The 16,165-nt window shown below is 40.6% G+C and overlaps 1 protein-coding gene across 1 annotated transcript in view; it reads left to right on the top strand.

Annotated features, from left to right (window-relative positions):
• ME1 (malic enzyme 1) overlaps positions 1-16,165 on the top strand; it is a 154,265-nt gene that overhangs the window by 69,248 nt on the left and 68,852 nt on the right. The window contains exons 4-5 of the mRNA XM_029047350.2: positions 6,220-6,295; positions 11,923-12,084. Of these exons, the coding sequence (XP_028903183.1) occupies positions 6,220-6,295; positions 11,923-12,084 (238 nt within the window). The remainder of the gene's footprint in view (positions 1-6,219; positions 6,296-11,922; positions 12,085-16,165) is intronic.

Below are 16,165 nucleotides of genomic sequence, written 5' to 3'. Positions count from 1 at the left end.
CACGTGTAAAAAAATGTCTGCCATCAGCTCGGCAACTCTCCAACCGGCAAATGTTTCTTTACTTCTCATCGAGTATCATGCTGCTGCTTAGATGGAAGGTTTTTTTTCCATCGATTCTGTCCATTATCGTTAAGATCACACGTTTCCACAAGCATCCTGTGACCATTCTTTGTTGGAGACCAAATTCTGCATTGGGTGGCCTTTGCTCTGACCTAAGAACGGGATTTCTCATGTTTCTCATGTTCTAAGCATTTCTCTTTCTAGTGAATAGGAAAATATTCAGAACTGAGTTAATGTTATGTTATGGATATGAATACAGCCTTTAAAAATCAGAAAGAACATAACAAATCAAATCTGTTTGGTGATAACTGACAAGGCCTTCATTAGCTAACGTTCTTAACTTCTAATAATGAATACATTTACTGGAGATTAACTCTTTTACTAGTCAGCATCATTAAATAGTTCCATTTGAGCGAGCTTATTGGTGTGGAAATAATGAAGTGACTTATTGAGCTCTTGCCAAAGGCATCTTGGGGAGTTTGGGCAGAACAGCTCAGACTCCTAAAATGGAATGTTCCCAAGGTCTCTTTATGCTGTTGGTAGAAATAAAATGCGAACTGTGGGTGTCCTTTACTAATCCAGAGTTTGGACACATTACAGGTGAAAGAGAGGGGCCTGATATACTGTGACTTTTTAGGTAGACTATTTGTTTCAATCTTTCCTTTCTTTTGAGAGGGGTGTCAGTCTAACTATTCACTCATATAAGGCAAAGGATGTTAAAAAAGGACCAAATCCCAAGCATTTAGTGCAGTGATCTGGATAGCATCAACCCTTAATAAATGCCAATGATTGAGCAACTGTTATACTACTCTAAATAGGTTGACTATGAATAATTTTCATATCTGAGCTCCTATGATCCGCTGGACATCATGGTGTCCTGACTGGGATGTTTGCCTAGATTTATTGGAAACTAGACATAATGCGCTGAAAATCCCAGATACCAGGATTTCCCAGGCAGTTTGGAGTGGATGGCCACCTTTGTCAGCTGTACTTCAAACAGTCCCATTCATTCAAATCAATCAATCAATTGCATTTATATGTATAAGTGCAACTGTAGGATAGTCATGTATATTTTACTGAACTTTAAATCAGTCACATTCATTGAGTGCCTACAGTGTGCAGAGCAGTGAACTAAGCACTTGGGCCAATATGATATAATAAAGTCGATAGACTCATTCCCTCTCCACAAAGAGCTTACAATCCAGCAGCTTGGCTCAGTGGAAAGAGCCCGGGCTTGGCAGTCAGAGGTCATGGGTTCGAATCCCCGCTCTGCCACTTGTCAGCTGTGTGACTGTGGGCAAGTCACAACTTCTCTGTGCCTCAGTTACCTCATCTGTAAAATGGGGATTAACTGTGAGCCTCACGTGGGACAACCTGATTACCCTGTATCTACCCCAGCGCTTAGAACAGTGCTCTGCACATAGTAAATGCTTAACAAATACCAACATTATTATTATTAGATGCTATAAGCTAAAATAGTGTGTATGGCATAATTTTGAAAAGCAAAGAGAAGTAAATTCATCACCTCTCCCTACATAGTCCTTTTGAGACTGTATTCATTTAAGTGTTGAAGGTTATGAGAAAAGTTTGAACTTTGGTCTATAAGAAAATGCTTACCATTTGCTCTGTCAGTCCTATAATAAGATAAATGCATAAGTAAAATTCATTTTTATTGGAAAGAATACATGCTTTTATAATATGGCTTAGATGTACAGAAATAGATAAAAATGTTCAGGGACTCGCATTTGGTGACAGGAATCCCATTCATTTGAACCTGTCATCAATAAATACCTTTTCTGCCTAAATTTTCCATGTTATGACAAGCCATTCATTTATGTCTGAGAATTAATGTCTCCCAACCAGCTCCCTGCCAGCAGAGATTAGTTACTCATGTGCTGAGATATTTTTGGATGTTTCAATGTTCCAAATCATGGAGGCGCTCCAGGAATATCTGCACATAACTCTTACAAAAATGTTTGGCTTTTGTGGTATATGCAGGTCTCAGGCTAGGGATCATGAACTTCTCACTCTCATAGGCAAAGAATTTTCACCCTTTGATTCTTAACAGTGGAGAGTTGAGGAGTAAAGATGCTATCAAATGGTTCCACCTTTAGAGCTCAACTCATGTCTTTGAAAAACCTTGGAGATGAGTTTAGCTGTGCCTCTTTATTTTGGGTAATTCAAAATATCGCTTGTTTCAAGTGCTAACATTCCCCATATCTCTCTCCTTCTTATAGATATATCTATATGAGAGAGAGATGGAGAAGAGAGACAGATTCTTAGTATGTCTCTGACTGTGGTATTCTGCTGTCATCCCTCTCAGTAACTGATAAAATCAACAGTTGCCCTGAAATTCATGGCTTCAAGGGAGTTGGGGAACTCCCGGAATCCTTTTCTCACAATAAGTTGGACTTTGGGAATTGAATGAGTAGGATACCCATGTTCTCTCATTCCCCGAGAAAGCCTATTTAAGTTTTATTGCAGATTTTATAGATCCTGCAAAAAAGGTAATCCAAATAGCTAGCTACCTTGAAAGCCAAATACTGAATCTGATCTCTAGGACAATGAATTCATAAGAATTCTTTGCTTTGAAGTAAATCATTGATTTGCCAATGATTCTTATAATTTCTCAACAGAAGGAGGAGAGGAAGAGATTTTTTTTAAAAAAACCCACAGCAAATGTCTCTATATTCATGTTTCCTCCTTCCCCAGGTGATGATTAATTAGGGTCTTTCATAAGCATAGCAGGACACACACACACACCTGGGTTCTTGTGAACACTGAAAGGAAAAATTCACTAATAGGAAGGACAGAATAAATGTGGCAAAAAACAGTGAAGCACCATATCAGTAAATGCAGTGTCACAGACTATTAGGAGAAAACAGCAGCTGTAGGAGAAACATGGTTTCAGGAAATTAGTGAACTGTTTCCACCATCTCCACAGAATTTCCTGCCAGTGTGGCAGTCAAGACAGGGATTGCTTTCCCTGGGCCGAGGCAGTTTCAGAAATGGCAGATTCTTCAGAGAGAAAATGTAGCAGCCACCCAGCAAGGTCAGAGCACGTGGTTTCTAATCCCAGCTCTGTCATATGTCTACTGTGTGACCTTGGGCAAATCGCTTAACTTCTCTGGGCATCAGTTCCCTCATCTGTAAAATGGGGGTTAAGACTGTAAGCCCCATGTGGGACAGGGACTCTGTCCTACTTGATTATCTTGAATCTACCCCAATGCTTAGAACAGTGCTTGGCACATACTAAGCCCTTAACAAATACCACAATTATTATTATTATTACTGTCTTTGTGTGGACACACTAGGGAAAGAATGGCCATTGTACTTCCATCTTTTCAGCCACACCCACATGCATGGAGAGGATCTCACTGTCGGTAGTATCATTTTTCATATCTTCAAAAATGAACATGACAAGTGAGGGCATGCATTTAATCCATCCCGTAGCACCAGGTACAGTGCCAGACAATGTGAATGCTCAAAAAATATAAATTGAATTAGAGTTCTTGCTATAGACCTTAATTAGACCATCACATCTTTGGATAGTGGTCTTGTTTACTTGTAAAGTTGTTATTATCTCTAAATTGATAGTTAATAGAAATCCAGAAGGCTGCACCAAAGAAGCAAGGGCACTGAGTGAGAAGGGAATTTGAAAAGAGATGAGGAAAACTTTTCTTGTCCCTTGGAAAACGTCTCCCCGATTCATCTCTCATGTCCCCACCGACTGCCCAGCATTATTATTATTTGGGGACTCACCTCCCCTTCCTCCCTCAACATTTATATTAATTACATCCTCCTATTTGTAATTTTATTTTAGTGCCTGTCTCCCCTGCTACACTGTAAGCTCCTTGTGTAGGTTCACGTGTACCACCTCTATTGTACTGTATTCTCCCAAGCTCTTAGTACAGTGCTCTGCACACTGTAAGTGCTCAATAAATACTTTTAATTGATTAGCTGAGTAAGTGCTAACCAGAAAGAGATCAGGTGAGAATGTCTGGGAACCTTAAGAAAATCTTTGATTTCTGTTCAAAAATCAATATTGGCATAATTTTGCCTCACTGTAATAAGCCAGTGAAAAGTTTTGAATCTATATGTCCTTGGGAATATTTTGAAAGACATTTAGTTTAAGCCACTGGTAATGCCAGAGAAAAGCCATTCTAGTGAGGTCTCACTTCATCAGTTTGCTCTTGAACCTCTCAGGAGAGAACCAAGTCCAGACCAGTTGTCCTCTTAACCTGAATACATCAGGGTCAGATTGAGTCTAAAAAATGGCTCATCACTTGCGGCTTCTTATTCTTGTCAAAGCATAACGAAGGTCACATCTCCTCCAAGAGGCCTTCCCCAATTAAGCCCTCTTTTCCCTGGCTCACTCCCCCTTCTGTATCATCTCTGCACTTGGATCTGTGACCTTTGGACATTGGCTATTCACCCCACCCCCACAGCAGTTATGTACATGTCTTTAAATTATTTAGTTTAAATTATTTATTCATATTACTGTCTTTCTCCCCCTCTAGACTGTAAGCTTATTATGGGTAGAGAATGTGTCTGCTTCTTCTCTTGTACTTCCGAACACTTAGAATGGTGTGCTACTCATAGTAAGCACTCGATAAATACCACTGATTTATTCAGGGGAGTGTCAGGGGACAACCGAGAGTCATTTTTGCGTTGTCAGTCAGCACCCTGGGATGTTCATTAACTGGATTCCTGAGGTAGAGTCTCCTAATTCTTAAAAAGGGGATCGATAACCTTCTTGTGGAATGCTTTAAGGAGAGTCGATCCTGGAAACAAAGTGAAGGTTTGGTTGACTTTTCATTATTTCTTTCTATAATGTATGCATCTTTGAAGCTGTGCTAGAGATGCCAAATAAACTTGACTGGACATTTTCTTGGGATCGTTTCTTAAGCCCATATGTGTTTTAGGGGAAATTGAATCCACATGGTTTAATGAATTACATGTAAATGAATCCGGGATAGTGTTTATTTTGAAGAAAACATTTTAGGCCAAATTATTGCACAGCTTTTACACTGCCAAATTTGGATGGCAGAGGCCTCATATTTGCAGCATTAATTGGAAAAGCTCAATCAATATATAGCTTTGAATCTCCAAAAATGCTTGTGTTCTGGGATGGGAATATCAAAATAATGATATTAAGCCAAACACAATGGTTTTCTCCAATTATGCCTTCCTTGTCTGTTAAAATCTGGAGTTTGTACTTTTTAAAAATTTGCCATGCACTGAAATTCACGTTTTTTGAAGCTTGAAAAGAAAGTCCTACTATATGTGTGTTTTTAAAAGAGAAGTTCTCAAAGGAGTATATTTGAAAAACGAAGCCTTTTCTGTGATGTTCAGCTATTGATCCCTTCCTTTAGGAGGTTTATACGTTTCACAGATCACTTAGGTCACCATAGAAATTTGACCAGAATGCATCTAACTCAACCAGGAGCTTTATCATCTGACTTGGAGGGGAGAAAACTGTGCCCCACAATCCTCCCTGAATCCTCCCCTTCGGCCTTTGGCTCAAGGGAGAGACAGCATGGTCTAGTGGCAAGAGTTGAGGACTGAAAGTTAGAAAATCCAGGTTCTAACCCTGCTTCTGTCACCTGCTGTTTGATCTTGGCAAATCACTTTTCTTCTCCATGCCTTTGTTCCTTCATCTCTAAAATGGGCACAAAAAAATCTGTCCTCCATCCTTAGACTGGGGCAAGGACACACAGGACATAAACAACAGGCCAAAGTTAATTACCCCTTAAAGGCAATGGCTTGGAGGCCCTGCCTGGAGTAGTGGAGGGGTCTGAGAAAATGAGATCCAGGCCCGCAACTACTTCAGAGAGGTCCAAACCCTTAGGACCTCCCCAGTGTTCCACATGTTGTGACAGATGACTTCTGGGTGTCTGTATGGGCGGGGAGTTGCCTCCTGGTCATTGTGCTGGAAAACTGGAGGCCCCCCCCCCCCTTATGAATCCAAGAGCTTCAGTGGCAAGGAGACTTTGGCTTAAAGGCTCCATGCTTCTATGTGGCCTCTACTCCTCATTCACTTTCTGGGGGTTTGGATTAACTACTTATAAAAAAAGTATCCAAAAATTACATGCAAATTAGCTCTTTCAAGGTGCCCATTGCTCATAATAAATAGAAAATATTTGTTTTTGTCTGCAGAGGTCTCTTTATCACCATCCATGATCGGGGACATATTGCCACGATGCTTAAATCATGGCCTGCGGATGTCGTCAAGGTAAGTTACCGTACTTAATTCAATAGTACCAGTGCTCAAGATCTATCATCTAGTGATTGATTGATTGAACCAGGCAGTTGGAAAGGGCCTGAGAGGCTTTGACATACTTTTTCTTTCCTTTTTATGGTATTTGCTAAGTGCTTACTATGTGCCAAGTACAGATTTAATCGCTGAGGTAGATGAAGGTAATCAGGTTGTCCCACATGGGGCTCACAGTCTTAATCCCCATTTTACAGATGAGGTAACTGAGGCACAGAGAAGTAAAGTGACTTGCCCAAGGTCACACAGCAGACGTGTGGTGGAGCCGGAATTAGAACCCAGGTCCTTCTAGCTCCCAGGCTTATGTCCTTTTTTTACTAGGCTATGCTGTTTCTCTGGGGTTTTGGCCCAGACTTGTAATGACAAGTGGGGTTGAGGAAGCAAAATCTGCTCCAACACTCACTGGTAGTAGAACAACAATTTGGTGTTCAACAAAAGTTGATAGGTGCTTTCTGAGAGATTAATGGTTCTTAGAAGAACCAATCATATCCATTTTCAAATTTACAGATGCATTCCATCCTAAAGAACTATAATACATTAGCCTACCCAGATGTAAAATCTTGAACTAGCACAACTAGGATTAACTCCATGTAGAAGTTTAGGTCTGAATAAGGATTTAAGTTGATATTGGCTCTAATTAGCCCTCTCCCTCATCTGGTAAATAAATTGTCAGTCTACAGCTACGGTTCTGCAGACAATATGATGTGCATTCACACTGATGAAAACTTTTAAGTTTTTCCAAGTTGACTCTTACCTAAAGCCCAATTTGTGGATGACTTTTGGAAAACCAGCTTTGATCTTAAAAACAATAGATAAAGGAATTATATGAGCAAGTATTAATAAAACAACACTGTGAAGGGGCCTTTGAAATGCTTATTTATCTTGTTTCCCATGTATATGCTGATTTTTTAAAACGTATTCTAATGGACCGAGGAAGAAAACATTACATTTTAAACAGGAAATTCTCTTTGTTGAGGGACTAAAATATTTTGATTTGGAGTATGTGTACTTTCCCTTTTCAGTTCGGGTTGGATGCTTAAAAATATACAGCGAATGTCCACCAGTATTCTTGTACTGTAATCCAGGGCAATTAGATGCTTTTGTCCTGCGGTATTTAAATGCTCTTGAAGTAACCCAGAAAAGTGCATCTCCTGGAAACAAGCAAGAAGGCTAAATACCAGACCCCTTCTGCAGTAGTCTAAATGTCCATGTGTAGTCATTTTGAGTACTATACGTGGTATGCAGTTAACATTAACCTGTCTCATTTATACTTACAAGGTCCCACTTGTTTAGAGTAGCGCAAATGACTGAGACAATACCCAGATGCACAATTCTTTTTCCACAGTTGAGTGCATTATGCTTTCAGCTGGTTGCTTCTATTGTGTGCAGTGGTAAGGAGCACAAGAAAAAAATCCTGAAGAAGCACTAACTGTCAGATTGAATTTTCCCCACTTTTTCCATGTGCGGTTCTATTGGAATTTTGAAAGCAAATTTTAAGAGTGGCCTTTTATGGGATTTTATTGCAACATTTGATGTTTCCCCAGTGTGACAGAGTCTGGGAGGCATCCCCCATGGCTCTGTGCATTCCTCTTCTTGCCTCCCTTTCCAGTGGAAGATGTTTGGTCACTTTATTAGAGTTAATTCTCACCAGGCAAATTTTTTGTGTGTCTTAGTTTCATAAGTCTCAACCTCCTGCCTCCCTGCTCCATTGGACCCGATAGTCTTTTAAATGCTCTCAGGTCTCCATCCCAACCCTCCCCAGAGGTCATTGCCAAAGCTAAGGTCAGCAGCACCTCTAGCCTCCATGCTGCCAGGATTCGGAGCCTGAGGCTGCCTGCAGCCAGTGCGGCTGCCCAGGGCTTCATCCGGGGCAGTGCGTGGAAGGGAGTTGCTGCTATGGCCCTTAACTGGTTTCTCTAGCAACACTGGACAGTCCCATGCTGAGGAAGACAAGTATATATTTGATTGGGGTGATGACGATCGCAGCAATGAACCCTGCTGTCCCTGAGAAGGAGGAAAAGGTCAGGAGCTTCCTTCTCCCTGCAAAGGTGCTGCCGCCTTTGATGCCCTTGCCAAGCAGCCACATTTCGGCACCTGCCAAGCTCTTCTTTTCCTCCCTCCTGTCTGCAGCTGGATTTGCGATTGGGCAGGAAATCCAGTAGGGCGGCTTCTTCAATCATTGCTGCTAGCCCCTCTAGGTTGGCATATGAAGGTAACAGAGACAGCTGCACATAGTATGATTCACTTGTCCCTTGGAAGGCCTGGATTCCACCCCCCACAAATCCTCCCTCGGCTTTTAGCTATTAACCACATGGTCCTTGTGGTAACACCAGCACCTTCTGGGTTCTCTCATGGGCTTTAGGATTCAGCTGCATTTTCTGATTCCGTGTCTTGAATTCTGCTTTCAAAGTCCACTCCAAATTAAGGCAAGTAGAAACAGAAGTGAGAGTGAGGAGCTGAAAACTGCCCTCTTCTCCTCTTGTATCCAGCTCTGCTCGCTTTAGGGTCTCGGGACCCATCTCACCTGCAATAACTTGCTTGATATTCCCCTTGTGGCCCCATAATGAGAAAACCTGGAGTCTCCTTCTCAGTGGAGGGAAGAACTCTTGCTTGAGAGTGTTTTCTGAAGATGGGCCCATCACCTGTCAGACCAAAAAACCCAACAGTCTGACAGAAAGCACTAAAAGTGCCTCTCAGGATATCTTTCTGCTCTTTTAGTCATTTTTAGCTAGTATCATATATCCTCATTATGTTTGTAAGTGTATACATGAGCCAAGTCAATACCATGAAAGATGCAAGCCTTCTTGTAAAGTTCTTTGCCCAAAGGAATGTGGTCGCCAAGATTTTCATATTGGGCCAGAAATCTGGAAAAAATAGACTTCTCCTCAGATTTCCAGAGTTTCTGCTTTCAGCTGCTTGAAGTACCCCTGGAAAATGGCTTCTATTGCATATGTCTAATACACTTTCTGTTTGAAACCTTGAAATACAGAGATATATGGAAACCTACTTTTAATATTCAATACAAACAATAGTATTGTTTAAGCCCTGTCCAATGGGGCAGGGAGTCAGGAGGGTGGGGATTTACGTAAGTCACACCCCAAAATTTGCCTGGTGAGAATTAACTCCAATAAAGTGACCCAAAATCTTCCATTGGAAAGGGAGGCAAGATAATTTTAAATGATTTAAAATAACCCATAGTTTTAAAATCAGAGTAACCAACTAATACATGAATTCCATTTTCAAAAGGTATGAGGATTATAGGGGAAAACAATCTACTGAATACATCAGGCATTCTTTAAAAAACATGAGCTCAATCAGATACCTGTATTCCATCTACAACAGGGACATAGACTTGGTGGTTTGAGGTACCATATATTTTAAAGAGTAAAATATTAGATATAGATAATTGCCACAAATGAATAAAATAACAATAAAAAGAAATAAAAATATTAATCTGAGGGGATTTAATCAGGGGTGAATTGGGTCCTGATGCCTTTGAAAAGGCTCCTTTAGCTCTGGGTGGGATATGGACAAGGATAGGGCCAGCCAGAAGCCAAGGAGCCAGTCAGAAGCCTTGGACTTGGAAATCTCTGGAATATTAAAGCTTCTTCTCCCCAAGCTCTCCTTACCCTGGGAGCAGCGTGGCTCAGTGGTAAGAGCACGGGCTTTGGAGTCAGAGGTCATGGGTTCAAATCCCGGCTCGGCCACTTGTCAGCTATGTGACTTTGGGCAAGTCACTTAACTTCTCGGTGCCTCAGTTACCTCATCTGTAAAATCTGTAAAGAGACTGTGAGCCCCACATGGGACAACCTGATTCCCCTGTGTCTTCCCCAGTGCTTAGAACAGTGCTCGGCACATAGTAAGCGCTTAACAAATACCAACATTTATTATTATTATTATTCTCAACTCTCAAACCTGCAGTGGGGAGAGAGAAGAACCAAAGTGCTGATGCAGAGCTGAATCTATTGTTCATTTACTGAGACATTCAAATCTTTATCATGCAAATCTGCTCCGGTTTCCTCATCTATGAAATGAGGATAAAATATCCGTTTGCCTTCCCTCTTAGACTTTGAACCTCCTGCCTCCAACAGAACCAACAGAACCATGTGCAATTTGATTGTCTTTAATATATCTCAGCACTTACCACAGTGCTTGGAATATAGTAAACACTTAATAAGTTTGATTTTCTTAGTAGTTCTATTGTAAATAATCAGAGTAATAATAATGTTGAAGTGTCTAAAAATGAAGGCCAAATTCCACTGTCCTGTGACAGAGTAGCAGAAAATGGATCATTAATTAGGTCGGAAACGTACTGTTGTGAAAGTGTGAGCATAGTACCAGAATGAATAATCAAGATTTTTGTATCTAGAATATAATAATAATGGTATTTGTTAAATGCTTACTATGTGCGAAGCACTATGGGGAAGGGACAGTGTCCAGTCTGCTTAAATCTACCCCAGTGCTGGGAACAGTATTTTGCAAATTGTAAGTGTTTAACAAACACCATGATCATTATTATTATTAGACTCTAAGCTCATTGTGAGCAGGGAACGCTTCTACCAACTCTGTTATATAGTAATAATAATAATAATGGTATTTGTTAAGCGCTTAACTACATGCCAGGCACTGTTCTAATAGTACACTGCTCTGCCCAGAGTAAGCACTTGATAAATACGATTGACCAATTATTTTTGAACCAGGGAGATCATTTTTCCTCCTTACACAGGATTTAAGATTACTGCATAGTTTCAAGTCACTCAGTGTAAGCAGGGTGGGAAGAATTTGGAGAGGGTTCAAAGTTATTAAATAAGTTAGAGAAGAGGACTTTAGATGTCTTCAAGATGAGGTGCAGAGGACAGGAAATCTGTGTTCCTCATTTCCTTTGAGAAAAGAATAAGATGAAGTCTGCTTAAAATGCAGGAAAAGGGATTCAGGTTAGATAAAAGAAAAGCTTGCCCAACTATAAGGGCTCCCAAAAGATTGTGAAATCCTCTTCTCTGGAATTATTTAAATGTATATCTGTATCAGGACCCCCAACTTCTTCCTAGAGGTTGGGAGGAAGCCCAGAAGGCTCTTTGAAGTCCTTCTTGGACCTTAATTGCCTAATGTTTTCACTCTACGTAAACCTCCATTTACTGTTTTCCATTTGGAATTAGGAGATAGAAATGAAACCACCTCTGTTTATTTTCTTTTCCTTTCTTTAGCACTTACTCTAAAATCCTGAGCTTTCAAATATGAATTTTCTTTAGCCTTCATGACAGATAAATAACATGCCAATGATCCTTTCTCATGTCTCAACCTTTCCCCTGATTGTTTGGACCTAATGTCATGGAAAGTTCCCTGAAAAGATTCCACTGTAGTTGAATTAGCTCTAATGCTACATATGTGCATTTATTTCTCCATTACTCAGCATACCTGGATGCATATGTGCTGACATTTCATTTGAACAGTTTTAGTGAATGTCTGCAAAACCGTTTAAAAGCAGTGACTAGAGAGAGTGTTAAAGAATTCTGTCACTGCCTTTACAGGTGCTTGGGCTACTGGAAAAGCAATTTCATTTCAGTGGGGTTTTTGGCTTTTTCTTACAGGCAGTTGTGGTGACTGATGGAGAGAGGATTCTTGGGCTAGGAGACCTTGGCTGCAATGGAATGGGCATCCCTGTGGGTAAACTGGCCCTGTACACGGCCTGTGGAAGGGTGAATCCCCAGGAGTGCCTGCCGGTCATCCTGGATGTTGGAACTGAGAATGAGGTAAGCCATTACCCAGGGCACTGGGGGAGGGCAGCAGAGATTACAAAAGGACAAGGTTAATTCCTGTTTTCCAGCCTGTTTGGGGAAGCTTGTATTTCATTATTTCCCCAGCCTTCCTCCTTGCCTTTTCCTTGCCACAGCTCCACCCTGCCCTCCAGACCAACTTCTAGGCTTACTTAGAGATCTAATCAGTCAGACAATTGTATTTATTGAATGTTTACTCTGTGCATAGCCCTGTACTAAGTGCTTGGAAGAGTACAATATAACAATAAGCAGACACATTCCCTGCCCACCAAGAGCTTATGTTCTTAAAGGGGGAGATAGGCTTTAAGAAAAATAAATATATTACAGTTATGTACATAAGAGTGGTGGGACTGGGGGTGGGGATGAATAAAGGGAGCAAGTCATGGTAATGCAGAAGGGAGTGGAAGAAAAGGAAAAGAGGGTTTAGGGAAATTCTCATGGAGATGTGCCTTTAGTAATGATCTCTATCAAAGTCCATGTAGATGTGCCTTATTAAAGATTGAGATCATTTTAAACCAGGTTTACCCCAAGTACTAGGGTAATAAGTACTTAAGTAGTAACCCAGCTAGTCAGGTTGGACACTGTCCTTGTCCCATATGGGGCTCACAGTTAATATCCATGTTACAGAGTGGCACCTGAGGCATAGAGAAGCCAAGTGATTTGCCCAAGGTCACATAGAAGACAAGTGATGGAGTATCATGTAGAAATAACAATAAGTACCCCAGTAAACCCATTGGAAACAATTTTCTGAAAAATATGGTATAAAAGCAAGCAAACTTTGCCTAGGATGTTTGTATATTTTTCAAAGTTAAATCACTGAATAATGTGTTTTATCTGTTACCAAAGAAACACATTGAAAATTGAGTTTAAAAATCCAGGCACTTGAGGTCATCTCAAAATTTCCTTAGGTTAGATGAGGATACCAGGCATTAAAGTAGTTGGGAAACTGATTTGGAGAGAATGTACCTGACTGGGAGACCAACATCAAGTTCAGATAAACTGAGGAAATTGCACTTTACAACTACCAGCAAATTTTAAAAGAAACACAACCCAACAAATTTAGTGCATGCAAACAGGTGGGACTAGTTCCTTCAAACAATCATCAGTGCAATCAAAAGGTAAGTAGATACTTAGGCTATGAGAGGATCTCTCCAAAGGACATTAGAGGAACATTGACAGGCATCTGTTTGCTGAGTAGATCCATTCATCCTTTAAATCTAGAGGAAAGTTGCTTTGGGGAGGAGATTTGAGGATGAAAGAGGAAGTGGCCGTTGGGAGATTTAAACTTTAAGGCTGTGGAAGAGCAGATGCAATTAAAAAGTACAAGCAGTCCCGAGGGCCAATTGCATGATGTTCTGTCTCGCCAGCAACATCTTGCATTAAGAACTCGATGATTCTCCTGCAATATCTACTCTTCTACCCACAGAGAAAAGTTGCCCCAGACCTCTGTAAGCAGGGACATGTGAGGACTGAGATGGACATTGGAATCTTGGGTAACATCACATGTAACTGATGCGTAATTGCTTGAAGGTTTCAAACCCTTCGTGAAATAAGGAATGAAAGTAATTATTCTTTGGATCACTCATCTGCACAGATGTAATAAAAAACATTTCAGAGGTTAGATGTGGCTTGATTCTGCCTTGACGTTTGTGTGGTTTTGCCACACATTCAAGGCTGGAGCTAATTCTTTTAACTACATTCCTTTTCAAACGTGCTTTCCTAAAGAAAATTTTCCCTCATCTTATTAACCCCTTGGAGGTGTGTGGACTTTGCACTGTATGAACAGTCACTGCAACACTATTGCAGCATGAAAGATGTCTAGGTTGGAACAATCCCTAAAGGGCCTGGCTAAGTTCAGGGCACCACAAGTTGTGATGAAAAGCTGGTTGCACCAGAGGTCATAACCAGTATTTGGTGAGTTTTTGTGCACTTGCTCAATGATTGGCTTTTTCAAGGCTGTCAAGGACAAAGTCACTGTGAGGCACCTGCCTACCAAGGAAAAACATCTGTTCATTGCAAGAATTAAGTAAAAATCCTTAAAATTTTAACTTGAGGGCAGTCCCTCTCTTGACTTGCTCCTGACTCCTTACAGTCCATTATACTTCAGTGAGTCAGAGCTTCACTTTAAAATAGTTTGTTCTAGCCTCCCTGCTTGGATATGCCCCCATTTCAATATTTCTGAGGGCAGAATGGTGATAAACTAGTATCAGTTCCCTATGTGAGTTGGTTAACGAGTCAGCGTTAAAGCCATTAAGGTAAATGAGGATTTAGGGTACAAAATTCCAATTTACTCCTTACCAACAGCCTCTGAGTACCATTAGGAAGTCAGGAAGTGGCTTTCATCCTGATGGGTTTGAACTGTTTTTCTGATACATCTGTGTTCTTGCCCTAGCATTCACTGTGTATAAATATTTTTTACCTGTCTTCCCTGTTCATTAACTTTGAGGGTTAATGAGGTCCTGGAGGACAGGGATCATATATCTTGCTTCTGTAGTATTCTCTCAAATGCTGAATATAGTGCCTAGTGTAAATACATTAGCAGAAACCTTAATCCATCTGATCCGTAGTGACTTGGAGATTTATTTTTTCTCTTTCATAATGGAATTAAGCTCAGAGACACACTTCTTATAATTTCCTGACAATGGTCTTTTTCACCAGAAACAACAAAAAACCCCCCAAACAAACTGACATCAGCATGGAGTTTCTGCTAGTGAGAGGGTGGATTAGTGATTCTCTTCTAGAAGATGGCATGAGCACAACTCTAGTTGGCATTGCTAGAGTGTGAAGTGACTAGATTCCTCCAAAGATGATTATAGTGGTCTTAGTACAGTATCATTTTTCCCTCATGGCAGTGACTATCTTGTCTTGGCCTCATCTTAAATTGGGTTTAATCTCCAAACCTAGAATAATTTGAATTTCTCTCCTCATAAAAAATAAATTCATAGAAAAAAATGTATCTGAACTGCAACTTTATTTAGAAACTATCCTGGCCAAGACCTCAAAGGCAATGCCATTACTTCATGAATTAAACACTGAAAGGAAAGTAAATAGATTCAATCAGTAGTATTTATTGAGTGTTTACTCTTTGCAGAGCATTGTAGTAAGTGTTTGGGAGAGTACAGAAGAGTTCTCTGCCCTGTCCTCAAGGAATTTACAATCTAGAGAGGCAAATAGAGTGTCCTAATTGGCTAAGTGAAATAAGTCTTGCTCACAAGCATAATCACAATACTGATTTTTAAAAAAATTGTATTTAAGTGGTTTCTATGGGCCAGGCACTGTATTAAGCCCTGGGGTAGATACAAGCTAAGCATGTTGGACACAGTCCATGTCTCACCTGGGGCTTACAGTCTTAATTCCCGCTTTACAGATGAGGTGACTGAGACCCAGAGAAGCTAAATGACTTGTCTAAGGTCACACAACAGACAAGTGGTGGAGCTAGAATTAGAACCCAGGTCCTCTGATTCTCAGGCTCATTCTCTTTCCACTGGGCCATGCTGCTTTTCTGACCTTCTGTCAGATCTGGTCAGAGGCCCTCAGTTTTACCAAGATTAGGGATTATTTACTTGCCTGGTGATAAAGTTCAGCTAACCTGGAGATTAATTAGCTCACCCTAGGGAAGGTAAAAGGAGCTAGGAAACTTGAAAATCACGTCATGTGAACTCTGTCTGGCACAGACATGGTAGAGGCAAAAAAATTAACATCAACATGATGTTTGTGGAACTCCTTGAAATATTCTCCTCCTAAAATTGTCAGTAGCTTGCTCTGAACTTAAGTTGTGCTGTAAAAGCAGACATCAAAGGATTTTCTGGGAAGATGTAAACCCACCAATTTGATAGTCTGCCTTTGGCATAAATTACAGCAGAAGGCAACAGAGCATCCTGAAGATAGCTAACAGTTCCTAGCTGTGTGATCCTACTTAGAAGAATGAAAAATCTTCCTTTAATTCTTGAGGCTCTTCTAAAGCACTTATGTTGGCTTCTAGCTTTTATAGAATTCAACTTTGAGGATGTCGGGAATTGTTTTAATATCACATTCCTTGTGGCTGGCATGGGAAGGT

The sequence above is a fragment of the Ornithorhynchus anatinus genome, chromosome 19 (genome assembly GCF_004115215.2).
Source record: "Ornithorhynchus anatinus isolate Pmale09 chromosome 19, mOrnAna1.pri.v4, whole genome shotgun sequence".
NCBI lineage: Eukaryota > Metazoa > Chordata > Mammalia > Monotremata > Ornithorhynchidae > Ornithorhynchus > Ornithorhynchus anatinus.
Note: the sequence above shows the minus strand (reverse complement) of the source record. Positions and strands in the feature narration are given on the sequence as shown.